The sequence below is a fragment of the Mustela erminea genome, chromosome 12, assembly GCF_009829155.1.
Source record: "Mustela erminea isolate mMusErm1 chromosome 12, mMusErm1.Pri, whole genome shotgun sequence".
Lineage (NCBI taxonomy): Eukaryota > Metazoa > Chordata > Mammalia > Carnivora > Mustelidae > Mustela > Mustela erminea.
In genome coordinates, this window is record NC_045625.1 from 12,410,644 (window position 1) to 12,438,632 (window position 27,989).

Here is a 27,989-nt window from a genome sequence, read left to right on the forward strand (position 1 = left end):
ACTGAGTGCAGAAAGGCTTTATTCCTGAGCTAAAAGTCAGGGACTGGAACAGCAGGCTGCCCCCAGGGCCAGCCACGGGCAGTGGTGCAGAGGAAACCTCCGCCAGCAGCACAGTTCATAGCTTGAGTCGGTGACCCACGATCTCATCCCAGCCCTTGCGACACGTCCTGATGATCCACTCGTGCTCGTCATCATCTGTAGGGGAAGAGGAAGAGCTGGTCATGCCTGGGGTTTGCTGGGCCTTCTCTGTGCGGGGAGACCCACAGTCAGCATCTTGGGACTGCATTCCAGCACAGGGGTGTGGCTTCGGGGGCCAGGCCAGCTCTGTGCTGGGAAGGAACAAATCTTTCACTAAAACCCGAATCCTCAGTTGCCTACGAATGTCTGGTCTTGGGGAAATTGAACACAAAGGGGTTTACTGATGGTGGATATTGCCCGTGGAGGCAGGCACGAGGTCATGTGGCCACTCTGAGCTGGGCAGTCCCCACGGGCACCCAGAGAGCAACTTGCTTGGGCATTCGCCCCATCTGACACCCACAAAGGGCACCCGCCCCCAACAGCCAGTACAGGCCCTGCCGGTAGTGCCAGGGGCCAGAGCTCAGCTCTTCTTTGTTTCCTTCCTGGGTTTTCCACTGTAGACCCTTTTTTTTTTTTAAGATTTTATTTATTTATTTGACAGAGATCACAAGTAGGCAGAAAGGCAGGCAGAGAGGGAGGAAGGGAAGCAGGCTCCCCGCTGAGCAGAGAGCCTGACGCCTGGCTCCATCCCAGGACCCTGAGATCATGACCTGAGCTGAAGGCAGAGGCTTAACCCACTGAGCCACCGAGGTGCCCCCTCACTATAGACCCTTCTAAGCATCCAAGGCTCCACAGGGGAACCTGACACCTCTGTTGACTCCGAGCCTTTCAGTGGAGAGCAGAGAGGAGGAACTGATGTTCCTATGGGCCCTATGCTCATTGATCTCTCTTAATTTAACCCTCGTGAGCACCTGCGGGCAGCAATGCTACCTTTCTGCAGAGGAACAAGCTGCTCAGAGAGGTCAAGTCACCCGCCCACAGACACAGATTAGTGCACGGGAGAACCCAGAATGTGAACCCAGGTTGGTCTGACTGCAAAGCTTGTGCTGTTTTCTAAACCTCAGAGAGAGGGAGTGAAATGCAGTCTTTGGTCCCCCCATATCACAGTCATCTCTCCGAGGACAGACTTATTTTCCCCCATTACTCCCCAAACCCACACACAGCCCCTCCCTGAACCCTGACAGAGACACTTTAATGGTGGGATATATGCCCCTAAACATGCATGCAGTTCTGTAAAATGTGTGCCGTTGTTTTGTGCGCGAATGTGGTTTTAATTTGCCACCATAAATGGCATTGTGCTGTGAGTCTCATTGTGTCTTACTTCTTTCACTCAACACTACATTTTCAAGATCTATTCTTGTTGCTAAATGTACATCTCGTTCTTTGCTTCCTATTGCTGCCTAATACTCTGCGGTGGCTTCCTTGTGACGTTGTACTATCCACCCTTCCTGGGGAGGACACCCAAGGGTGCCACCTCCCACGCCGGGACAGACGTCGTTGGACCCTCTCCTTCCCAGACTCGTGGAGGAGGAGGAGGGTCTCGGGGTCATGCCTGCACTTCATGAACCAAGAATCCCAGCTAAACCGGAGTTCTTTTCCTAGTGCCATAGCTGTCCCTGCCTCATTCCTGCCTCACCTCCATGTCAGGCCCTAGGGACAGAGAACGAGCTCAAACCCCTGTCCTCACACCATTTTCCGCAGGGCTACAACCCTGGAGCAGCTTTTGTCGCTTCTCCTGACCTGCCAACCCCTAAGGGATGGGAGCATGGGCTACCTGTCCTCCTCAGGAACACGTGGCAGTAGCCAGAGACCAAGGGCACCCCCTGAGAGCTCAAACATGGAGGGTCACCCCCAATTCTGCCCTCCAGACCAGATTCCCTTGCCCCCTTCCTCTTCTGAGAAAGCACCCGGCCCGGGATCCGAGAGACAGAGGCTTACTGACAGCCTACCGTGTACTCCATGCTTTGCAAACACGGAGTCTTGGCGATAGCCCAGGAGGGTAGTGGAGGTTCCCTCCCTTTGAGAGAGGTGACAAGCCTTGCCTCACCTCCACAGCCAGTGGAATTCAAACCCACCAGACTCCAAAGCCAAATGGCCCCCACCCTGGGGCCGATGGGGCTGATGTGACAAGGGAGCCAGGGGGCAAGGCTGCCCCGCATAGAGCTGGCCTCCTCTGCCTGCTCCCTGCTATTCCTCTGTATGTGACCTCAGGAAAGAGGCAGATCTTGCCTCCGAGGACTGCCCCGGGGGGCCGCAGGTGGGCCTCCGCGTCTTCCCAGAGAGGCTGTTGGGGAATCCACGCGTGGCCGTCAAGCCTGGGGGTGGGGACAGCGGCGGCACACAAGGAGTTAAGCGCTGGTGAAGCCCACTTTTGCCACACCGCGAGCAGCCTGGTTGATAATTACAGTTCTGAAGTCTCTGGGCTATTCGAATCTGTGCAGCTGCAAGCTCTTCAGTGCTAACCCCTGAAACCAGACAAACTGGGGGTATTGTGCTAAACCAGCCCTCGGGCCCCTCCCCCATCGTTACAAATTGACAGCAATGGACTTAACAGCCTCTTCACTACCCCTCTCGCTCTCTACCTGGCGGCACAGCCACCAATTTGAATCACAGATGCCTCCCCTCCCGGCAGCTGCTCACCAACCCTCCCTCCACCTCCTCTGCGCGGAGGCGCCCCGGGCTCCCCTGGCCCCGCCACGCCAGGGTGAGGCCGCCGAAGCACGTTTCATCAATATTTAAAATGGAATTAAACCTGCCGCTTTGATTAATGCCTCCCAGAGCCCGGGAGTTGTGATTACTATTTTGCAAATTGCAATTGTTGGAATATGTTAATATGATTGTCTGAGAACATCTTCACCTTCTCGGATAATTTTCCCCCCCTTTTCGGCAGGAGGGAAGGGGGAGAGGAAGGGAGGGGAAAGGTGGGGGTGGGCCACGCCGCAAACTCTTTAATCAATTGTAAATTATTACCCTGGACACAATTGCTGGTGGTTCCGAAGGGAAGGGGAGGGGGATTTCTGGTTTGGTGCATTTATCTTGAAAAGTTTGGGCCTTGTTGGCCCACAATTCCATTCTGGGACACGATCCTAAGGGAATAATCTATTTGTCTTCAGTATTATTTAGAGTCAAGGAAACTGAAATAATCTATGTTTCTAAAACAAGAGAAGGCTTACGTTGTTGTGCATTTAACAACTAGTTTCTCAAACGGGGACTGTGGGCCAGGTATTGTGCTATAAGTCTGGCTGCAGGGTGGGGTGGGGGAAACTGATTTAGCAGCGCTTGAAAAAGTCGGGTTATGAAGTCTGTATAGTAGCATAGAGATGTTTTTGATATGATGAAAAGGTGGGAAGAGGCAAGAAACAAAATTACATTGACAGCATAATCTGCAGAAAACCATGCACAGAAGAAAAATTAAAACTAGCACATTGTACGTGAATAATAGTCATTTCTGAGCAAAGACGGGAGAGGTTCTTCTGTTTTGGTATCTCCCAAATCTTCTTAATGTGTATTGACAATCGAAAAAATAAGAAACGATTGTCTTTTCTCTTAACCTCCAACTTAATGCCTTGCTGATTTCATGCATTTGGGGAGTTGAAAAAAAATGTATTTCTAGGTTCCTAGAAACATCGATGGGTGTTCTTGAATTTCTACAAAGTAAAAGAGCCAACATTAAAGTATTGGTAAAAATGGGAGAATAGACAAATTTCCTGAGCAGAAGAATTCCAGATAAATTCCGTGAAGACTGCCCTCAAGGAGATGGGGCATAACTCCCGACCAGTGAGTGGTATTGGAAGTCCTTATTCCGTATCTGTTCAGTGAAGGCAGGAAGGAATGGATGAGCCCCGTGCCCTGTGCTTGGGGGCTGGAGTGGGGGTACAGAGGGGAACTGAGACCCAGCAGGGGGTGTTGTCCAAAGGTTCCACTCAGACACTCGTCAGGTTCAGGTCTGTCTGCCCTTGGGGCAGAAAGATTTCTTTATTCTGGGCTGAAGCTTTAGAAGTGACCTCACTGTCCCATGGAACCCCCTCCCCGGCACAAGCCACCCCCCGCCAGGAATCTCACCAATTATTAGGAGAACTGGACTTCTTATAGAGAAGAAAAGGAACTTTCAGGGAGAGAGACCCCAAATCTGACCACAGGACGTCCCTGCTGAGAAGCCCTGCCTGGAAAGGCTCCCCACGCCTTTACCTGGACTTCGAGGCCCGTCTTCTGCTCTCCAGACTGCCTCCCGCCCGGCTCACGTCACCCTGCTGTAGGGGAGTCCCCGCTGTGCCCGTGCACACCAGGGCCTCTGCGCCTCTTAAATATACTGTTTTGGGGGCCCAGGCAGGGCCATTTCAGAGCCTTAGTGTATGTAAAAGTGAAGAAAGGCCTGGACGAGGGTGTATCTACCAATTGCAGTGTCATTTAAGCATGTGTAATTAACAAATGCTTTGAACACAAACAACCAAAGGCAATATAAATGTGTCATTCCAGGATTTCTTTCAAGGCGGTGTTAAGCACACGGTGCACTAAAGGCCATGGGCTCAGGAAGGGGAATGTGAGGTTGGAGGTGTCTGGTGAACGTGGCTTTCTTTTGTAGCTGCCACACTCCAAACTTAAGGCCGCTGGCGAGTGTGGGCCACTAGGTCCCGGGGCCCTCCTGGCGGTCCTCCACCCCCAGGGGCCCTGTCTGGATGGCATCTTCCCTGTCTCCTGCTGAGGTCACTGTCGCCCCCACCAGCCCCGGGGCAGTCGGGCCCAACTGCACTCCTGGTCCTCAGAGCCTGGGGCAGATCTAGCACTTAAAAAGTCTTTAATGAGTATCTGGTGAATGAATGAATAAAGCAATGCAAAGTTGGGGACAGGAAAGCAATAGGCTTACCCTGTGGGATCTGGACAAAAGGGGAAGAATTTCTTCCCCGCCCTCAGCAAATGGAGCTCCTGAGAGGACAGAGTCGATATGCCAAGTGCAGGGCCAAGGCTGCTGTTTCCTTTGTGTGTTTTGAGGCCACAGATGGAGCAGCTTCACAGCACAGAACAGAGGGGTGGTCTGGACTCATTCTGGGGCACCAAGCACACTCAGGATGCTCAAAGCCCCGGCTGGTCTGGGGCCTGCCTCACAGTGAGCGCGGGGGCGGGGACGGGCAGGCCTGCCCAAGCCTCCAGCTGGGTCACTGTCCCTGTCACTAGTGCAATCCCCAGGTCGGTGCAGTGCAGGGGGAAGAGATCCTAAAAATCTTTCAACAAATGTGGGGCAATGCGAGCTCCCAGGTGGTTGGCAGGGAGGCAGCGGAAAGGCAGCCAAGAGCATGGGCCCTGGAGTTTGGCTGCCACCAGCCCAGAGACCATGGGCAGGTGGATCTCATTCCCTTACCAACAAAGTGCCTGCTGGAGCAAGTGAGGTCATTCCTGTAAAATGCTTAGCACAATGCCTGGCACGCAGGAAATGCTCCAAAGCAAAAGAAAACCCGAGGTTGTCTTGGCACAGTGAGCCTCCAGGATGTGCGTGACAACACAGCATAGAATGGAAGGCATTCTGGGTCCCAGTGCTGAGCCCTGGCGCCAACTTGTTGGGGGATCTTGGACAAGCCACTCTCCCTCTCTGAGCTGGACTGGGCTCCTTGCTTGGACCAGGCGAGGTTGCGGGGATTCACAAGACCTCCTACAGAACCAGGGTGAGCCGCACCACAGGATGACACCCAGGAAGGAGGAGCTATGATCCCCACTTTGATGGATCTTTCATTCCCTAACTGGGTTCCTGCAAGAGAGTGTTCTTAAGGGACTCTCTCAGAGCACCCTGGGACTTCTTGTTCCTGTGGGGGAGGACGGGGTCTTTATACAAGGATCAGCACCATAAAGATCAAGAACCACAGCTCAGGGGGCGCCTGGGTGGCTCAGTGGTTAAAGCCTCTGCCTTCGGCTCAGGTCATGATCCCAGGGTCCTGGGATCGAGCCTCATATCGGGCTCTCTGCTCAGCAGGGAGCCTGCCTCCTCCTCCTCTCTCTCTCTGCCTGCCTCTCTGCCTACTTGTGATGTCTGTCAAATAGATAAAAATCTTTAAAAAAAAAAAAAAAGAACCACAGCTCAGCCACTGATTTTTGTTCAAAGTGAGGTGGGCAGGCTTGGGCAGGCGAGCCCAGAGAGGGCAAACGGGCGGATCCAGGTTATTGGGCGCCCACAAGCCCGATTCTGTGACCTCTTGGCATGCCTTTGAGCCAAGCACACCTGCGGTCACCACTGCTATGCAGCTCCTCCCGCTGGGACAGGGAGGGGACCAAGATGAAACCAGGCATCTTAGCCTCAGGAGAGGGGACGGACTCATAGAGCTAGTGAAAAAGCCACACTCACGCTGTGTGTGCACCGCAACAAACAGCCGTGTTTCCACCCAGTTGGGTGAACGTGCATGAGAGCCTCCCTAAGTGTGAGTGTGGGTGTATGCGTGAGCATGAGCAGGTGTGTGCTGTGAGCGAGCGAGTGCTCAACGCGTGTGTTGCACTAAGTGTGTGACAGCGTCTGAGTGAGTCCTGGAGCAGGGAGGGGCTGAGTGAGACGGTCCTTCCGTCCCTCAGGGACAGCCTAGCGCTCACCCACAACGCCAGGCCGGGCTCTGTCATGCGGGCTGCCCTCTTTTCCTGGGGTCGAGACCTATGCTCACACAGCTCCTGTGTGGCCTGGGGTTCCAGACGGGGACGGGAGGTGCCTGGTAAACCCGGCGCCCTGGCCCGTGGGCAGTGCCACCCTCAAAGCCCAGCCCCACCCTCTGTGCAAACGCAGGGCTGTGTGAACCTGAGCTGAGCGGGTGCCGCCCTCACCTCCTCATCACAGCTCCTGACAAGCAGGAGGCTTTGAACTTTGCTGGCAGTGCTGGTGGCCAGAGGCCAAGGCCATGGCATGGCCAATATTGACTAAGGGATCGTTGCCCGGGCAGAGCCTATGGTGGGGTAGGAGGGGAAGCCCTGGGGCTGCTCTTGATTTTCTCTGTAGAAGAGCGTTTTCTGGGCTGGGTGGGTGGAGGGCTCGGGGGTGGGCGCGGGGGTGGGGGGGTGGGGAGTGGATTAACCCAGGCCGCTTCACTCCCTGGGAACTAGAGGGGCAGGGTTCAGCACCCACAGCTTGTCAAAGCCTGTTCAAATGTGAGAGATTTGGGGACACCAAACCAATCTTTGGTATTTCTAAAATACAGAAAGGGAGACTGCAAAAACGGAAATTAACATGTTATCTAGTTAATGCATTCAGACTGAATTATTAAATTTAGAAATCAAAACAATGTTCTTACACTTGAAATCAGTTTGTAGGCTTGCTTGCCTCATTGTGCAACAGTTCCCCAGTATGCACATGGCTCTCTAGACATCACAGGCCGACTGGCAGCCCAACAATTTACCAGGCAAAATGTTAAAAATCCCTTCAAAGTTTTAGCAGCAAAAACATATATATTTAATGTGGGAGTGCGGATACATTTTTGTTCTAATATGTTGAAACAACTAGGGAAAGGCCTCCAGAGTCAGACTTAGGACTGGACTCGGGCTGTGCCTGGAAGGGGTGAGTCTGAGCGGGAGAAGGGCCACGTGGCGTTAGGGAACACGCGCACGTGCCAGGAGCCGAGCTGGGCACCTCGCACACCCGATCTCACGCAGTCCTCACCAGTGTCTGTCGTATGCACGGCGGGTATCGTTCAGATAGGAGTTTTGGGTGCTCTGGCCCGTCGGTGAAGGGTAAAATGTCCTGAGTCATGATGCCCCTTGGAAATCTCTTAAGTAGGCCCCGTGCTGGGGAAGGACATCCCAAGAAGGGTTAGGCAGTTGGTATTCTGACACGATCAGAAGAGAGAGTCATTTCTGCTGCTGAAGTTCAAAGGCACCGCCGGCTTGTTAAAAAAAGGCATATCCTGAAATACTAGAACCATCCTGCGTGTGGCAGGCTGCTCATCCAACAGGAGACACAGGGCCAGAGACCAGGGATTCACGTCTCCCCACACCCCGCCGTGAGCAAGTGGAAGGAAGCTGCCAGACCAGCAGCACCCCTTGTATTCCCCTTCTTCTTGCTTCCCCACTTCTGTTTTTCAAGCACCCACAGTTAATTTGGGCTCACTACCCATGTTCATGATGCCCAGTCACTATACACAGGCAGCTCAGGGAAGCAATGTGCCAAGGCCAAGGTCATTCAGTTGGCGTGGGCCCCAGAGCCTTTGCTCTGACCACTGCTCCCTTCCGCCTCTGCTCTCCAGCTGTGTGTGGACAATGGGCTGAAGGGGACAGGCCTGTGTCCTCTAGTCGACAGATACTAAAGGCTGAATTAAGGCTTTGGTGGTGGGGCCAGCCAGGAGGGGTGTTAGGATGTTAAGAATCTGCAGAATGCACCAGCAGACTGGAACTCAGTCCGTTTAGGAATCTCGCAAAGTCACTGTTAGCATCCCCACTTCACAGATGAGGGTCCTGAGGCTCAGAGAGGTAAAGTCGTCTGCCCCAGCTCACCCCGTCAGTGAATGGGCACAGGGGCAGACCCAAGTCCATCTCCAGACCTGTAGCCCTCGGCCAACCACGCTTCTCTGAAAAACCTCTCTGTCACCACCATGCCTCTAGTCCTCGATGTCTGAAGGATGGCATTCAAGGCTCTCTATGCCCCACAGTGGGTCCCTGTGCCTTGAATGCCGAGCCCAGATGTACTCCTACTCACCTGTCAAAGCCGAGTCTGTCCATCCGTGTTGGAAGGAGACCCTTCTTGACTCTTCCTCCCTCCCCCAACACAAGACCCCATCTCAGGTGCTCTCTTTTGGGGACCCTTTGTTCCTGCATCTCCCTGTGCTTTGTTCCTTCCCTTCCATTAGCGAAACCCACCCCTCATCCTTTAAGGCCTAGCCAAATGCCACCTTTTCCAGGACAGCATCTCAGCCACACTTGGGCTCTGCTCCCCACCTCCCCAGCCCACTGTGCTGCTGGCTTCTGGCACCAGTAAAGCAGGGGCACTCCCGGTGTTTGGGAGAAAGAATCTCATATGTGATATTTCCAGTTAAACATTAACATAAACATGATAGGAATATAGAATTATGCTGGACTTCTGTTCATATGCTTATTTTGGGGGTTGATGTTCATTTCAGAACTCTATGCTGTGGGGCAGGAGTTTCGCTAGTCTTTGTACACTTAGACCCCCCTACAGGTCCCACGCTTCTGTCCAGAGAGCCCCCACTCCCAGATCCCGGCACTGTGTACTCATCTCCTTCCCCTGGCCCACACTGGTTTGGAGAGGCAGGTGCAGAGTCTGGCCCCCCAGGGACACCCTGGTGAAGACCCGTGTCTGGGGGGAGCCTTAGAAGTGCCGGGCGCTAGGCGGATAAGAAATGATGAAGATGAGGAACAATGGAGAGAGAGATGCGCGACCTGCCGGCCTCCTGCCCAGTCTTGGAATCCCCATCAAAAGCAGGTGGGAGGGTGCCTGAGGACAGTCTGCCATCGGCCTTGCATTCACTTCTATACAAGGAGACAAAACAAACCATGAGGCTGGCCAGCCCGGGGTTGACTCCAGCAGCTTGCGGAAGGGGAAGCTGTGTCCTTTGGATGCCTCCAGGAGGCTGCTGTGGGGGGCGGGGACTTATTGTTACCAGAATCTGAGGGCACACCACTGGAAGGGAAATTTCCAGGGCTCTTGGAATTGGGGTGGGGAGAGAAGGAGCAGTGGGCAATTCTGACCTGTTGCGGGGAGGCAATAAGCCCCCTCGGGCTGTTTTTCCTTTGAGACCTGCACCGGGGCTGATTCCGCCCTCTGTAGGCAAAATTCTGTTGGTAGGTTCAAGTGTCTTCCTCTGGGGCAAGTTCTAGAGCTTTGCCCAGGTTCTCATAGAGGTTCAGGATTCAGAAAAGGCCACAGCCTGTCTCAGTGCAGAGCATGGCCTCTGGTATCAGGGAGGCCTGGGTTCGAATCCTGATTCCTCCCTTCCCTAGCTGCACCTGTCAGCGAGCCTCAGATTCCGCAGCAGCCACACAGAGGTGATAATATATTCCTCAAAAGACCAGGAGGTGGTGAGTGAGTCCCCAGCACAGCAGAGGTTTTCAGCTCATCATTTCTCTTCCTTCCCTTCAAGCAGATGCCCAAGTCTGCTGGCAGGGGTGTGTGATCTGTGCAGGCATTTTCTTTGGCAGTTACAAGTGTGATATTATCCCTCTACAGAGCCTTCATTACGGCGCTGCGAACAATACCACAGATAAGGCAGGGATGGCCCTGCGTGCCAGCCTCCAGGTGATTATCACATTTGGGCAAATTGCCTTTTGTGTCACGGAGAGATGACGGCGGGAGGGCCTGTGCAGGAGGCTCGCTGGGCCATTTTGCCAAAACCGCGAGGGAAGCATTGTGGAGAGACAGCCCGGGTTTTCTGGGGAAGGAGGCCTGGCTAGCAGCCGGAGCTCGTCCCGACGCTCCCACATGCGGGCCATGATCTGCCCCGTGTGGGCCTCAGGCTTCTCATTGGCCAGGTGAAGGCCTCAAAATTCGAGGGGTCTTGATTTGCAGGCAGCATTGAAAGTCTCGTTCTTTGGCTAGTTTTGGAGCAAAAATGTGGGGAACCATCTACGGAAAAAGAATTACCGCTGCAGTCTTCTGAGAAGGGTCCTCCAGTTCTTTCTTTCGTGCGTGAACTCCAGAACCTGCTCAAAGGCCATCTTTAGCCTTTAGTCAGCCAGGCCCCGGGGCCGAGTTCCAGGTCTGCCGCTTATCCCCCACGTAACTCTGGGCAACACACTTCACCTCGCCTCAGTCTCATCATCTGTGAAGTGGGAACAATGAAGACAGTCGTTTCCCAGGGTTACGGTGGGGATGAGATGAAGTGAAATAAGATAAACCGTGCAACACGCTCAACCAGGGTCTGGAACATCGTAAGCACTCAGTAAATGCTGGTTGCTTTTGCTGTCCTGCTTTCTCCTCTGAAATAAAAGAGCGTCCCTTTGTATAGCCATCGATCCATTCCCTGACTGACATTTTAGGGATGGTACCGATTTAGTGTAAAAATACAGCCCGTATTGGGGCACCTGGGTGGCTCAGTGGGTAAAGCCTCTGCCTTCGGCTCAGATCATGATTCCAGGGTCCTGGGATCGAGCCCCGCAGTGGGCTCTCTGCTCAGTAGGGAGCCTGCTTCCTCCTCTCTCGCTGCCTGCCTCTCTGCCTACTTGTGATCCCTCTCTGTCAAATAAATAATAAAAACAAAATCTTAAAAAAAAAAAAAGAATACACCCATTATTTACTCCGTTCCCTCCTGTTGGACATCCAGGATCTTTCCAGCTTTCAACTGCTCAATAATGCCAGAGAGCCTCAGACGACCAAGCCGTCTTTCATTTCTAGGTGTTCACTATGCAACTTGCCTGAAGTTGGGCGGGAAGCAGATCTGTGAGGTTTGGAAGTTCCAGGCCCCTACCTCTTTGGATGGAACAACCTCGGAGCTGGTCTGGCAAAGGGGAAAGGAGAGGAAAAAACCTCTGGAGGCAGATAAGCCCGAGTGTGAATCCCAGTTCCTGCCATTTCCTGGGGGAGATCCTTTAGTCTTAGTTCTAAGGCTTAGTTTCCTCGTTTGTCAAGCAGGGATCACAGGAACACTCCCTGCCCTCTTAGTAGCTGGGTGTCCGGTGCCTGGGAAATGCTCAGTCAAAGTCAACTGTCATCACGGTTGGTGAGGTGGGGGGGAGCCATCCACCACCTCCCAGAGCCTCCGAATCACACGGGTCAGCTCTCTTCCTGGACCCCCGACTCAAATTCCTTCCCCCCAACCCGTTGTCCGTCGAACTGAGCATACATTCAAATGAGGCTGGTGATCTTGATTTTAAATTCTGTCTGGAACCCACAGGTTCAAACGCAAAGGGGCCCTCTCTGCAAATAATCACTGGTATGTGATATTTTTAAGAAGCCCAAGCCATTGTTTCTGATTGAAGGAAAGTTGGTGCTATTTTGAAGAGCAGCACGATTAAGCGGTGGCGTTATCTCTTTAACCATTGGGAATTATACGCTGTTTGAAAGATTTGTGAGCTCTAGGACATTTGCCAGATGTGCTTGATTCGACATTTCAGACAACAAAGGGGATAATGTTGGCGGGAATCTTGACGGCATTTCTGATGATCAGGATATTCTTTGAGGATGGTACTGAGACCTTTCGGGGAAGAATTTCAGCTTTTACATAAACTAATTTGGGATGCTCACTCTCTGTCTTCCACAAAGCAAATTTAGTTCATTGTTAGTTGTATATGTTAAAATGGTTACGAGGGTTTTTTCCTTTGAATATTAATAATGTGCCTTTCATCTGAGACACTCGCATGGGGTGTCATTAATTGCAGGGAGGGAGTAAGGATTAGTGGTGCGGTTATTTTGCAAATGATTCCTACCAGTAACGTTGAGGCGAGCAACGGCTACATGAAGAGACACACGTACCAACGGCTAACACAGCTCGGGCTTATCCCTCCTGAGCAGAATGAGGGGGCCGGGTAGGAGGCTAAGGGTTAATCTCCCAATTTCCCACCATATTAAACGTAATTATCCCTAATATCGTCTACAGCGTCCTTATTGGCCCACAGTATGTAAAGGACCCTTTATCAAATAAGGTAGCATCTCATTTTGGGGACTGTGGTGTTTTTGTCTTAAGACTCTCAAATGGGCCTTTTCATCCATTTGGGAATATCGCTGAGCTCCCACTGGGGGCAGGACCTGTGTTCTTTAGAGGAACAGCCATGAAAGAGGCATGGCTCTGTGGAGGAAGGGAGATTTCTGAGTAAGGAATTAACTAGAACACAAAGCTGGAAAGAACAGAATTGGGGCAGGAGTTGGGATCGTCTGACTCTGACTCTGGGCTGGGGAGCAGGTGAGAACTGAGGTGTGTTTGTCAACGGAAGCAGCTGGTCTGGTTGAGCCGGAACATGGGGTGGTGGATGAAGGTGGGGGGCTCTGGACACCATAATTAAGAGTCTGCAGACCCCAACGATTCAGTAGCATTCCGTTTCCCGAGCAGAACCCCTGAGGAGGCCGACAGCATGGCCTATCCCGTCTCATTTCCCCCTGCAGCCTCCTTGTCCTGGAACCAGAGAAACCAGAGAACCAGAGAACCAGAGAAACCTCAGCTAATCCCAGGGCCTCCCTGTCTTCTACCTCCGCCAGCCCGAGCGAGTAATCATCACACTAATGGTCCCAGCTGCCTATCACCGGACACGGACGAGTCTCGGGCCTGGTGTCCTGCAGACTTTGTCTCATTTTTCCCAACCACAACTCCTCCAGATTAAATTAATTACCAGAAGGCCCATTTTACAGATGAGGAAACGGAGACTCGGAAAGGAGACCAGAAGCCAGGCAGCCATGGTCTCACAGCTGCCCAGTGGTAGATCCAGGGAAAGGGGCCAGCCAGAGGGGCAGACTGCAGATCCTGGGCTTTTAACTGCCACACAAGGCTGTCTCTCTGATCTCTCCTAGCCTCCTAAGGGAGGCAAGTCCTAACCCCGTCTGTGTTTTGCTTTGTGTCTGCTGTATCGATTGGAATCCTCCCTGCGTTGACTTGCTGCCTTGTGTGGTTTTATGTCCCAACAGACGCCGCTGCAAAGTGCAGTAGCATGACTGTGGACCTTACAGGGAGATGGGAGTGGGTTTTTTCCCAGCCTCACCATCCCTGATCTGTCATTCATTACGCACGCCCTAGTCCTCTAATCTCAGGCCTCACCCGTCCCCAGCTGTGTAGGAATTTCCCAGGGGATGCACGGCTCCTGAACACAAAAGTTCTACGGTAGGCACCAGAAATGACGGCCACCACTGGGGTTCAGACAGCATGGACCTGGACCAAGCATAGGGATCCCCAAACCAAAACGGCACAGACCTGATCTGGCCAGAAGGTCACAGGCTTGGGATCCTTAATGCTGAAGTTTTTAAGCTTTTCAAAGCTTAAGTGGTTTTGAAAACCCACAGGTGCGGAGAAGCTCAATAGATTGTTTTTATTATTCAAAATAATAAGTTGTCTGTTAAATGTCAGGGACTATAATTTGTTGAAGAGGAGGGGCTTGTAGGTGGGTCCTCTGCCTGCCTGTCTGTTTTTCTTCCAAAACATTGAATCAGCTCCATGTCTGGGGACCTGTGTGAGCCGCAGGGAATCCAGTGACGAGTCAGACGTCGTCACACGGTCCCTGCCCTCCAGAAGGTTTGAGAGCCGCGGTCTGCGAGGATTCTTGCCAGCATGGATCCCCAAAGCCTGGCCCCTTGTCGGCACTCAGAAGCTTTTAGATGAGTGCAAGGACAGATTTAAATTCTCACCACAACCCAGCCAGCAGGTACCATCCTCTCCAGGTAAGAAAGGCATTCTTAAAGCGCAAGCCGAGCAAAGCCGGGTTTGTCAAGCAAGCTTGGCACTCGGCCCATCTGCAAGTCAGCAGGCTAAGGTTTTCCAGTCTGGCCTAGAGCAAGCATCTCCGTCTGGGGAGTGAAGCCAGGACAGGGTCGGGGAGGAGCCGGGACAGCCTGCGAGGCCTGAAGATGAACAAGGGCGACACTTCTGCAATGTCCCAGACCGCGACCTCCTATAAAAAGAGTGTCCCCGGCTCTGACCCGGCCAGGTGGCATGTACTTGATAATAGCAGTGGCTCAGGCCACTCTGTTTATCCTGGGATGGCCTCAGGCCCCACCGTGGGCCTGCATCGCCAGCAGCCCCGCACCTTCAGGATGCCAACAGGAAGCACTGTTTATGGGGGCAGACCAGAATGTAGGGGAGAAAGGGCCCAGAGAAAACAAGAGATGGACAGAAGTCTGAATCGGTCCCTGGCAGGGTGAGGTGAGTCAAAGGTAATGACTAGGTGGGCACAAACAGAGACTCTCTCTTAGTGGTTTTCAGGACACTCCAAACTCCAACTGTCCTATAATATCAGGACCAAAATATCTCTTGGTTACCTTTCTCCTCCATCGTAGACTCTTAAGGTTGGAAGGACCCTAGAATTTATCCAGCCCGACTCCCTCATTTTACAGATGAAGAGCAAGGGGCCCAGAGAGGGAAGGCGCTGGCCCAGGGTCAGCCAGCAGGCAGCCCAAGAGCTGGGCAAGGACATGGAACCTGGGTCTCTGGCACAAAACGCTGGGGCCTGGGGCCCTTCGGGTGCCCTCTCTTGCCATCTTGTCATCTTTCCTATCTAGTTTCACCTCCTTTGGCCCCTTCTCTCTGTGCAGCCTGAGAAATCCCTAAATGATGACTCAGCTACTACTCGACCTGCCCAAAACCTTTCCTTGCTCCCCTGCTGCCCTCGGGTGGAAATTTGCTGCCCTTCCCCTTACCTTGGGTTCTCTCTCTTACTCTTTTTGCCCTGACATATTGTTGTCGCAGGCTCCCAAACTACTTGTAGCCTCGTAAATGTGCAGTGTTCTCCCCGATCTTATCCTTCGCACATGCTGTTCCCTCTGCCTCTCACCCTTCCCGACCCTGCTGCACCTGTCTGCTCTTTGGGCTGCCCATTCCACCTTGCTCTTTCCAGGAAGCCTCCCTGGCCTGCTGACCCTGGACTCCAGATTAGATATCCCTGCTACGCTCCCTTGTAGCAACTTGCATCTACCCCCACTTTCTCCTCCTCCCTGAGAGAAGATTCTGTGATGCTTCCTAACCCAAGGTCAGATCCACAACCACTAGTCGATAAACGTTTGTTGACCAAAGAGTCATCAGGGTCCATCCTTCTCCAAACCTCCCAAGGATGGCCTTCCCATCTCATGATGCATTTTTTCAAAGGCTATTTTTTTTTTTTTAGAGCAGTTTTAGGCTCACAGCAAAATTGAGAGGAAGGTACAGAGATTTCCTCTATGCCCCCTGCCCCCATGCCTGCATGGCCTCCCCATTATCAACCATCTCTACCGGAGTGTGCATCTGCTGAAACGACACCAACACCTCATAGTCATCTGAAGCTTACAGGCGGGTTCACTCTGGTGTAGTACATTCGATGGGTGTATAATATCATGGAGCCCTCACTGTAATTTCATAAGAGTATCTTCATTGCTCTAAAAGTCCCCTGTGCTCTATCTGTTCATCCCATCATGAATTTTCAATTTTCTTACCAAGCATGGCTTTTGCCCAGAGGATTCCGGGAGCCACAGTTTCTCATTCCCCAGTCACGCCTTGCCTTTTTTTTTTTTTTTTTTTTCTCCCCCATGCCTCTGTGTCTTTGGAAGTGCTGTTCCCTCTACCTGGAATGCCCTTCCCCAACACGCCTGCTAACAAAATCCCTACTCCTTCTTTAAGACCCATCACTTCCAGTACCTTCTTCCTGACTGAGGCCCTGTGTCTAGACCAGATGATGAGTTCCCCTGCTCAATGGCCCTTCATGCCCCAGGAACTGCCCCCTAGGAGGAGTGGTGAGAGCACCTTTGTACTCATATGGAAGATACTTGTAACTAATTATACAAAAAGGCACAGACGTGTTATCTTTGTAAGACAGAAGAGTGTGTACAGACACTGCCCAACAACAAAAGGACAGGGGCACCGTGCCAGGGAGGAGGCTACTCTTGGCTCCAAATCTGCCCTTCTTTTCTCACTTTGCAGTCTGGACTGGGACCACACGATTGACGGTTCCGCTCTGCCGGCTGAGCCCCAGTTAGATGCTGCAAGGCGGGCACACGAAGGCAGAAAGGACACGTTCTTTTCTGTGTGTCTTGTTGCTCATGTTGATGTCACGAAAGCAAAAGGCCCACTCACTTCCACCTTCCAGTTGTCCCCCAGCTCCTAGCATCAGCGAGGCCCAGAGGCCACGCTGGGCAGTAGGCTCTGCTCAGAGGTCTGGGTCACCCCTTCTGGGGGTCCCTCAACCCTCTATGTTCTAATATCTCAGTCTCAGGGTTTCCCATCCAGGAAAACGGGGCAGGGAGGGTTGCTTCTCCCTGTGACTTTCTCTGCTTTCTCTCCCTCCTTTTTCTTTTTCAGTTCTCCAGTATCTCCTGATATTAAATTCTATTTTCCTGACTACACTCTACCTGATACAGTCACAAGAGTTCCTGGTCACATAGCTCTTACAGTCTTGGGGGAGAGAGAGACAGACAGACAGACAGACAGACGTTAGGCAATTACTCACACAAATGAAGATTTAATTACAGTTGACATAAGTGCTGGGGAGGAAAAGTACAGGGTGTATTAGCATGTGAATGGCCCTGGGAAGCCCTTCAATAGATGAAACTGTTAAGCATTGTTTAACTCAGCATCTCTTCAGTTTCCTTATCCAGAAACTCCGTAGTAAGCCTACCAACGCCCAGAAGAATTAGTGCTCTGTACAGTCTACTCTGTTAATGGGAAATAGGAAGTCATTAAAGAAAACTGCCAAGGGACCCAGAATGTGAGCACTGGCCATGTTCCTCCAGGAGCACCCGTGGGTCAGGGCTCTCTGAGCTCTCTGCTCTGGCATTCAGACATAGCACCAGCTGACCGTCCCTTTTGCTCTGATTCCAGCACCACAAAGGCAACTTTCTGATCCCCACCGACTTACGGAGTAAATGGCCCCGTAGGGAGAGGAGGCTCTCATCAGCCAGTTCTGTCCTCCTGGGCTCCCTGGCAGTTTCTTTCTCATTTTAGAGCACAGTTTCTTGACTTGGGTTTTTAGAAGAAACCCCTTAAGACTAGATGCAAAATGTGCATGCATGTGCATAAGTGTGAACGTGTATGTTTGTGTCTGTGCACATGTGGTCATTTTTCGAGGGAGAGGGTGCCTAGTTCTAATGTTATTCCTTGTGGGACCATGACTCTAGGAAAGAGAAAGGTTAGGAATCACCATGCTAAATGGAAGCGTTTTTGCTCTTGTTTGTACATTGGTCTCCTGTGAGTTTGGTTACTGTAAGTCTCAGTCTGATCAGCTTGCATTCCCTTACCAACAGAAGTTCTGGATCCCCAGCAGGCATTCTTGGACCACATGGTATCATTACATGTGCTGTTTCCTCTCTGAAAAACCTCTCCCCATGCCCTGTGGTCCACTCCCAATTATTCTCTGGGTCTCATTTTAGCTGTCATTTCCTTCTTGAAACTCTCTGGCTTTCCAATTCCAGATGAGGTGCTCCCACAGCATCACTCCCACCTCCCTGGGACTCCCCACCTTTACCTCTCTCCCCACCCCCATCTAGGGCCATGTTTTCCCCTTTTGTTATGCTTTTCTCACGATGCAACCGAGCCTTTCTAGTACTTGTCTGCTCTCTGTCAAAACACAAGCTCTGTGAGCAAGGGGTGTGTGTCTGGATTTGCCCTTCTTCTCTGCCTACAACAAGTATAGTGTTTAGGCACGCAGTCACTGCTCACCAAAGGAGAGCATGCAGAAATCTGTAGTTTAAGCCTTTCAGTGCTAGCCTTTGCTGTCACAGCTAACCACAACCGTCCTTGGCTTCACTCTGTGATCCCGCAGAGACTCGTCTGCCATGAGAACTCCCCACGGTGAGCCATCCAGATCATAATTTTTGTCTTTTGTCAGAAGTTTCTTCCTCATCAAATGCATGCCCATGTGTGCACACAGATGCACACAGATACGTATGGGCGAGAGGGGAGAAAACGGGCATCCCGGCATGTCAGAATGGACATACCTGCATTTCTCAGAAAGCGATTCCTGTAGTCCTTGATTATCCTCGTGGCCGGGTTGTAGAAGCCATCTCCACAGTCGTAACAGCCCTCGGGGATTTTTCGAGGTGGGTCCATATTGGTGAGCTGAGAGATACCTTAAAAGGATGCAATGGATAATTAACTCGCCACCAAGGCTAAATCGAAACCCAGCACCCTGAAGTCCACTTCTGTCTGGTTGTCCCCGTGGCAAAATGCTCCCCATTCAGAGCACAGAGGACAAGTGATGGGAGCAGTGCCCCACAGCAGCTTCCTGAAACTGGCTCTGGGAGCCGGGACTTGGGGACTAGAACTCCAACTTCTTCCTTTGACCCCCATCCTCTGTTTCTGGGGACACCATGACAGGAGTGTAGGTTCTGGAGGGAGACAGAGCATGAGGGGGCACCACAGTTTGGGGATAGAAAGACGTGTCTAGAGGAGGGATGGCATCCAAGGGGGTGAGCCCAGAGGCGTGAGTCCTCAGGCCTCACTCAGCAAGCCCAGCATGGTACGGCCGAGGAATGCAGAAGGAGAACAGTGGGAAGAAATGCGTCAGGTGGGCGGGGATCAACTTTGACTCTTAACCAAAATTACAACGGCGGCTGTTGACTGAGTGTTTATCCTGTGCCTAGAAATTCATTAAATGCTTGACTCCCACTATTTCACTCAATCATCACAGCAACCCTGGGGCCTCATTTGTGGATGAGAGAACTGAGGCTCAGAGAGGTCAAGTAACTCGCCCCAGACTCTCCAGTGAGGAAGCGGCAGGGCACCCAGCCGTGAAACCTGCACATCAGGCTGCTGACGTTGGAACCCCCAGGAGCTCGAGAGGAGTTGGTCACACTGCCCTGGGTGTTGTGTATCTTGGAATGCTGAGGCCTGAGTGAGGGGGACGAGGTTGAAATAAATAACTTCTCGGGTTCTTGTGTTTCCTGTAATTCCCCGACTGAGAGCCGGATGCGCGCCGAGCATAGCACCCCGGTCACGGCGCAGGGCCCTGTCCTGCACACAGGTGCTCTTCTGTTGGTTACTGACACCACGTGCGTATGGTGACTGAGCTCTCACTCCATGCCAAGCACTTCCCAGCCATTCCCTCCCCGGAGCCTCCTGCCTGTGCCATCTCAGAGATAGAAAGGAGAGGAAGGGGCTGCTTTAGATTCTCGCTGCCCCTGAGGCTGAGGGGCAGCTGCTGCTGGGCTCTGCCGAGTGCCTAGGGCCTAGGGAAAGCAGTGGGTACTTAGGATGAAGTTACTGCATTGGGAGTCGCCAGAGGAGAAGGAAGTATGCAGGGAAGACCACCACGCTGCCCATGAGCCTGGCAGAGCCTCACCTTTGACAAAACTAGCCACCGCGTGACAGCTGAAGGCCTGAGGCCAGGGGCTCTCTCTTCGTCTGTGGGCTTTCGCTGGGGGTGAGGAGCCCGTGACAGAGTCCAGGCCCTGTCATAACTAACCCAGGAGGGGCCACAGACAAGGTTCTCAAGTGGGACCTAGACTGGCGGCTCCTTGAAGGCAGGCATGGTCCCCCTGGGGCCCAGCTAGTGTCTGACACAGAGCAGGTGCTCAGAAAATCCAATGTCATGACCTTAACGCCCACACCTCGTCTCCCCTGCTGTGATGTCAGTATTATCTTTCCGTGCCATTCTTTACTGAGCACCGACTTGGTGCCAAGCAATGTGCCAGGCACTGGGGACACAGCAGTGACAAAGACAGAGCCCCCTCTCTCATGGAGTGCAGTCGGCGTGGGAAGAGGGACGCTGCGCACTCAGGACAGAGCTCTGGGGACGAGCCCTGGCCACTCCGCGGGATGCCACAGGGAGACCTTGCCTCATCGGGGAATTCAGGGAAGGGGCCCCAGACAAAGGGACGTGACGCTGAGACCTGCAGGCTGGGAAGGAGTTATTTGGGTGAAATGGGGGGGGGGGGTAGAGCATCCCAGCAGAGGAAAAAGCAGGAAAGAGCATGGTCTTTTCAAGGTCTAGAGATAGAGCCAGCACAGCGAGGGAGGAGAGAATATCCCAGAAGGGCAGGTGGTGTGGTCTGAGGGTAGGCTCAGCCACAGGAGCCAGAGAATGAAAGTCATTTTAAAAATCTGCAACCTTCTCATGAGAGGAGCGGAGAGGCACTGAAGGGTAGGTAACAGGGGTGGGGGTGGAGGAGAGTAGCAATCAGAGTCATGTTCTGCAAAGACAAGAGTGCCCACAGAGTGCAGGATGGCCCGGAGCGAGTCAAACCTAGATCTCAGGAGACTAGGTAATCCAGGGGAGAGGTTGGAGGTCTGGGACACAGCAGCACCAGAGAGGGTGAAGGAAGCCCGGCGTGGCACATAGGGGGGCCTCAGTCAACAATTATTCAATGAATGCATGAAGGAATATATTTAAGACGTAGAATCCACAGGACCAGGGGTGCCTGGGTGGCTCAGTGGGTTAAGTCTCTGCCTTTGGCTCGGGTCATGATCTCAGGGTCCTGGGATCAAGCTCCACATCGGGCTCTCTGCTCGGTGGGGAGTCTGCTTCCCCCTCTCTCTCTGCCTGCCTCTCTGCCTACTTGTGGTCTCTGTCTGTCAAATAAATAAATAAAATCTTAAAAAAAAAAAAAAAAAGAATCCACAGGACCAGAGAGATGGTTGCTTGTGCACAGGGAAAGAAGAAGGCAGGACTCGGCCCACCCAGGTGGATGGGGTGACAGTCTCTGGGGGTGACAGTCTCTGAGGTGCAATCCCTGGGGGGAGAAGGGAATGAGTTCCGTTCCGACAAGGTAAGGGGTGCCAAATTGGGGTGCTGGGGAAGCTGGCTGCAGGAACCTGGGGCTCAGGAATCTTGATCTCCATTTGGAAGCTGATGGTATAAATGAACCCTTAGAGGTAAATCAGCTTGTTTAGGGAGAGGGGACAGAATGTTACAGAAGAGGGCTTGAGGCCACAGAGCCCCGGGAACCCCCACATTGAAAACTAGGGAGAAGAGGAGCTGACAAAGGAGACAATGGGAGAGAAGGTTCACCAGGTCAACTATCTGATTCAAAGTGACACAACCAGCGTTTGAGCTCAGGTCTGCCGGACTCCATCCTGGGTGCCTTCTGGAGCCTTCTGCCCTCATGGAGGCTGACTTGCCCGGGCTCATCCTGCTACTGAGAGGGAACTGAGGACTCAAACCCAGACCTTCTAGCTCCAGGTTTGGTCAACTCCACCACATCATGTCATAAGTTAGGATTTATGCTTATGGTTTGCACAGTCATTTTCCCATTTGTCATTTTGGATGTATAGTCTCAGCTGGGCCAACCACTATGCCCCTGGGGTGTAGCTGACCGCACACAAGCTGGAAACACACGTGAGCCCCTTCCGTGGCTGCTCTCCGAATCCAGAGTCTGGGCCTGCATGTCACCCTCCATGATGGAACATGGTTTCTGATGATACAGGGGACACAGAGAGGAAGACCTGGGCCCCCTGGGGAGCTCCACCCCCAGGAAGCAGGTCTGGAGTCTGGAGCCTCAGTTTCCTCCTCTGCCACATGGGACCAGAAAGGTGGGCATGGCAGGGTCATCTGGAGATTCTGTGAGACCGGCAGCACACAGAGCCTCCGCCGGAGCCTGGTACACGGGGCACCCGCTCGTTCGTCCTTCGGTGCTGCTTAGTTTCCACCCGACAGCAGGTACTAGGGACAATGACAGCCGAGATGGGTCGCGCCCCTCCTGCATGCCAGACCTTGCTGGAAACACTTTGCCTGCGCGAGCTTACTTAAAACAGACTTGTCAGCTGGATGATGCTACAGAATCCCGTTTGTAGGAGAGAAACCGAGGCACGGAGCTGGGACGGTGGACATCTGAGGGGGACTTCAAGGGGCTGTGGCCCGTTACGTAAGGCTGCCTTTCGTTTTCCTCCCAGTCTGGGTGTGAAGGAAAGGGAGGGTGCCCGGGTACCTGCAGGCTTCAAGCCATGGCAGATCTCGGTGTAAAACCGGCGATCGCAGCTGTCGCAGTAATGCCAGTGCTCTGCCTCGTACTGCAGCCCGTCCGAGAAGGTGTACGTGCCCTGGAAGACATGGAGCATGCGCGCAGGGGTGAGGAAGCCCTTCTGCCAAGGACCACGGGTGTCATGGCAAGAGGCGGCTTTCTCACCTTCTCATCGCCACAGAGGAGCCATGAGAGCTATTCTGGCTACCGGGGCTGTGATGATTAGAAGGAACGGCTATAGTGCTGGGCTCTGTGACCACTCTCCGCACGATGCGGGGCAGGTGACCCAGCCCTTGGTTTCCTCATTTGTAAAACTGCCTCCTAATGGTAGATATTTTACGGGGTTGATTCGATGCGACAGTGCACCGGCAAAGCGTTTAGCACGGAGCTAGCTAAAAAGGTCACAGCCACTGGTCACAGCCCTTTGTCCAAACATGTACATTCTGCCTCTGCTGCCCCAGGGCTGAAGGAATCCCCAGGATGTAGAGGTCGCATTGGCTTGGGCATCAGGAAGTGTAGGTGGAAATTCCGATACTATTAATTCACTGTGTGACCTTGGGTAAGTCACATCCCCTTCCTGGGGCTCAGACTCTCCAAGTGGTAAAACAAGGAATGTTCCTTAACCTTTCGAAGGTGGGCATTTGTGAAACGTAGGTCTTTCCCAGGAGAAAACCACAGATACACAGAAATTTTGGCATATAAAGCCAGAGCAGGGGTAGTTTCTACTGACCCCCTGAATTGTATGCATGGCCCACAAGTCCCAGGTGGGATTAGATGGAGTAGAGGACTTGTCATGAGAGCAGCAGTGGTTGTGGAAGTAGTACTAAGACCTAACACTGAGTGCCTGCTGGATGCTGGGTACTGAGCACTGGGTACTAAGCACTGAGCACAGTGCTTAGAGAGATCACCTCATTTACACTCACAACTGCCCCAGGAGGTGGCCGGTGTTGGGGCAGGCGGAATAACGGTCCCCCTAAGATATCCACCTCTACCTGCTGGAGCCCGTAAAAATGTTAGCCTCATCCGGCAAAAGGTCCTTTGCGGATGTGATTAACTGACAGCTCTTGAAATGGGGAGATTTTCCTGAATTACCTGGGTGGGCCCAATATAATCACAAGGGTCCTTGTAAGAGGGAAGCAAGGGGGTCAGAGGGATGAAGGACAAGATGATGACAAAAGCAGAGAGAAGGGGATGTGATGACAGCAGCAGAGGTCAGATTGAGACATGGACACCGGCCAAGGAACGCAGGAAACTTCTGGAAGATGGCAAAGGTAAGGAAATGGATCTCCCCTACAGCTTCTGGAAGGAATGCAGCACGGCTGACTTATTTTAGACTTCTGACTTCCAGAACTGTAAGGTAATACATTTCTATTGTTTGAAGGCACAGAGTTTATCGTAATTTGTTACAGCAGCAATGTGAGCTACAACTATTGTCCCCAGTTTATAGGGGAAGTCATGGGCCCAAGGTCACTCAGTTAGTTCGTGATACACTAGGCTTCAAACTCATCGTGGCCTCTCTCCAAGGGCCCTTCTGGATCCAGAGGAGTGGATTCCAGAGCTCTGGGAGATCGGGTAGAGGGGAGCAGCAGGAATGGAAGGAGGGGCGCCGGATGGACAGATCAGGGCGCTCTGTAGTGGGGGTTCGTCCCGTCCAAGGCTTTGTCCTCTGCAGCCTCCCCTCCTCAGGCTAATCACCTTCACGACCAGTCCCTTTTCCCAAACGGCATCAAAGCGGCTCCCGCTGGGGAAGTACAGGGTTCCTTGGCCATGAAACATGCCGTCCTTCATTTCCCCGACGTATTTCGTTTCAGTCGGGAGGAGGTACTCAGCATCGCCCTCCATCCTGCAAGGACAAAGGGAAATCAGCGGACTGGGCAGAGCCGTGGGAGGATCAGAGCGGGCAGGCACAGCAGAGCAAGTGGGAACCTCATTCTCGGGGCCCTCAGGGGTTACTGTCCCAGTAATATTCTGTTAGAAAACAATGTTTTTGTTTCCCTCAAAAACGCAAAAATGAGGGGCACCTGGGTGGCTCAGTGGGTTAAAGCCTCTGCTTTCAGCTCAGGTCATGATCCCAGGGTCCTGAGTTCGAGCCCTGCATTGGGCTAACTGCTAGCAGGGAGCCTGCTTCCCCTCCTCTCTCTCTGCCTGCCTCTCTGTCTACTTGTGATCTCTGTCTGTCAAATAAATAAAATGAAATCTTTTAAAAAAATGCAAAAATGAGAGGGTCTGTGTTGTGATGGTGGGGGATGGGGCACAGAGTTTTGTTGGTTTGTCTTCGCCGTCAGCTAGAGACTGTCCTGGGGTTCTCACATCCCATAACACAGCCCTTGGTAGGTCCAGAGAGGGGAGGGATGTGCCCAAAGCCACACAGTAAACACTGGGAAGCAGAGACTCGGACCAGTTTTCCTGGCAGCTGGTTTTGTGTCCTCCCTGTCCTCCATGAACAGCCCACCCCTGCCCTTTACAGCACTTGTAGGTAATGGGAAAAGGATGAAATTCAGACAAGGGGCATAGGTTTGAATCGTACTTCACCATTTCCTAGATGTATTATCTTAGAGACTTTCTTAAACCTTTTTTGTTTTTTTTTCCTTCCTTCCTTCCTTCCCTCCTTCCTTTTTTCCAACAAATCTTTACAGAGCATCTACTATATATCAGCACCTACCACACATGCTGAGTCTGGTCTGCTGGGTACAACAAGGTCACAGCAGTGATCAAGGCATCCCTGCCATCAAGGGGATTCACGGTCTAGTGGGCAACACAATTAAGCAATTGCAGAATATGTGGGACTTGCCATGCAGGGGGAAGCAGGTCTCTACAGGAGCCCAGGCCAAGGAAACCCAGCTTGACCAGCTGACCACTTACTTCATGTGTGAAGTGGCTGAGATTAATGCCCAAGATAATGTATAACCCAGATAATGTATAATGATTTTCCTAGTAAAGGGCCCGACATCTGGTAAGTGCTGAAGAAGTAACCTTTCCTCCATTTCTTCCTTCCTGTATTCCTTCCCTGTTCTTCCCCTGCTGGCTCGAAGTCATCTCCTCTAACTCTGAACTTCTTTAGGCTTTTGTTTGTATGTCTGTCGGATGCTTAGCACTTTCTGCCGTGCGTTGGAATTGTATTTCTCATATTCCCTATTTAATTAAAGGTGTGGAGAGGAAGACCTTGGGGTCCTCAGTTCTTAGAATCATGATTCTGTGCAAACAGGTGCCCTGTAAACAGCTACTGCATAAGGAGTGAAGGGAACCGACCGAGGGGATGAAGGAAGATGCCACTGGGGCACAGGCCCCGAGCAAAAGAGTGCTGTGGTCAGACAATGTGGCACAATTTCGGAGCAATGCAGACCTACAGCCACCAAACCTGAGCACAGGCCACCTCCGTGCCTGTGTGACCTTGGGCCCGTTCCTTTGCCTCTCTGAACGTGAGTTTCTCATCCGTAAAATGGGGATAATGACAACACTCCTCTTCTTGAGATAATTAGATGAAATAATAGCTATGGAACAATAGCAGAATGCCTCAAATAGAGTAAGAGTTCTATTGTGTTCACTGTGGTCTTTATTCTCCTGCAAGACATGAGAGGTAAGAGAATGCCTTTTCTCCTTTATGTGTTTACTTGAAATCACATCTACCATTTCTGTCTCCATCAAAACCCTTCTCAGAGATTAGACGCCGTTCCCTTTTTTTAAACTGCAAACTGGATATCAGTGCTCAAACCTTCTACAGACGTCTCCAGCTCATCCCAAATGTAATTTATCCTCTTTTCTTCCAAAGTGGAACCTCCTCAGAGTTCTTAGTTTCCACAAATGGCATCAGAATCATCCAGGTTCAAAGCCTAGAGCTAGGCACTGAGCTGGGACTGGAGGCACTCTCTGAGTGGGACTGGGAACCTATCAGTTGCCAAGTCCTGGCAATGAAAATTCCCAAACTTCTACATCTTTCTTTCCTGCAGCCCTCCCCCACCCCCCCGCTTCTGCTTTGGTCCAGGGTCCTGGACTTTTACTAGGACAACCATGGGCTCTGACTTGATCTCTCCATCTCTACTCTGCTTCCCTCTCTCCTTCTTTTCTTTCCCTTCTCTTCCTCTCTCTCATTTTTCCTCCCATTTTTCTTTTATTTTCTCAAGACAAAAGCCTTCATTATAAATTAAAGGTAGTTTAAAAGAACAAAGATATAAAGACTCCAATCCATAGTGAGGATACACTTATCATATCTCAAATTTCATTCATTCATTCATTCAGCCAACATTTACTTAGTACATATTGTATGCACTAAGAAGAGGGATACAGAAATGAAACAAATTAGATTTCCTAATGCCCAGCCCTACCAAGAATCTATCTATCAGTGGCTCCCCCACCCATAAAATTATGCACAGTACTCAGATCTCTCTATGCCAGACATAGACCCACCCTTCCAGCTCTGGCTCTCTCTCTCCTCTAGATATGTCCAACACTCCAGTCACACTGAACTGCCTGCTCTTCCACTTGTAAATCCTCTAAACTATTGCCCATGCTGTTCCCTCTGCCTGGAAACATTCTTCACCCTGCATCTCTACCCACCTAAATCCCATCCAATCTTCAGGGCCCATGTCAAATATTTTCTCCTCCAGAAAGCCTTCAAGGACTGCACCAACTGGATATGTCCTCTGTAGGAGCTCAGTAGCAGGGCTCCATAGAAGAAAACACATGAGCTTTCGAGTCAGACCTGGGTTGTGATCCCTCATCTGCCCAACACCAACTAGTGCTTTGAGTAAGTTACACAGTTATTCTGAGCCTCACTTTTCCCATCTGCAAAATGAGGATAATATCCATCTCATAGGGTTGCTGTGAGGAGGGGAAGATTCGGGCAAAGCCACTCTCTGAAATTATCTTTTCATTTCTTTGTTTATTGGCAATACACCAACTAGACTGTAACCTCCATGACAGTAAGGATCTTGCTTGACATTTTTAAATATTTTTATCCCCATATCTAAAACTGGCAGATAGCAGACACACAAGTATATATGGAATGAATATACCTCAGCTCTGCTGCTTATTAGATATGTGTCCTTGAGCAAGACACTTTACTTCACTGGGCCTCATTTTCCTGAACTGTAAAATGGGAATAATCAAGCCTACGTGAAGGGTTGTCCTGAAGGTTAAAAGGAATAAAGTTTGTGAAAGTGTCTGGTACAAAGTCCTTTGCAAATGCGAAAAAGCAGCCGTCTTTTCCCAATCACAAATACTCAAGACATAGTGAGTCAGATGAGGCCCTTACCTCCCGTCTACATATTCCCCAATATATTGGCTTCCTGTGTACTCCATGGCGCCAGCCTCTAGCCTCCAGCCCTTGGGATCCCAGAGTCTCAGCGCGTCCCGTCTCACCATGACAACCAAGAAGGGCGGGGCCTAAGCAAAGCCCCGCCCCCAGCGCCTGCCGACCTTCCAGACACTGCGCACGCTC

General features: G+C 51.9%; 1 protein-coding gene across 2 annotated transcripts; it reads right to left on the minus strand.

Moving 5' to 3' along the window:
* MORN5 (MORN repeat containing 5) lies at window positions 1-27,919 on the minus strand. 2 transcript variants are annotated; one of them, XM_032308585.1, is made up of 5 exons: window positions 27,804-27,919; window positions 24,248-24,395; window positions 22,520-22,631; window positions 18,593-18,724; window positions 1-195 (listed from the first exon to the last, which is right to left on the minus strand). In XM_032308585.1, exons 1-5 carry the CDS (start codon window positions 27,911-27,913, stop codon window positions 116-118), a joined length of 582 nt encoding a protein of 193 aa, XP_032164476.1. In that variant the 5' UTR covers window positions 27,914-27,919; the 3' UTR covers window positions 1-115. The 2 variants fall into 2 exon arrangements, with proteins under 2 accessions (XP_032164476.1, XP_032164477.1); XM_032308586.1 differs by lacking the exon at window positions 22,520-22,631.
* Window positions 27,920-27,989: the final 70 nt, after the last annotated feature.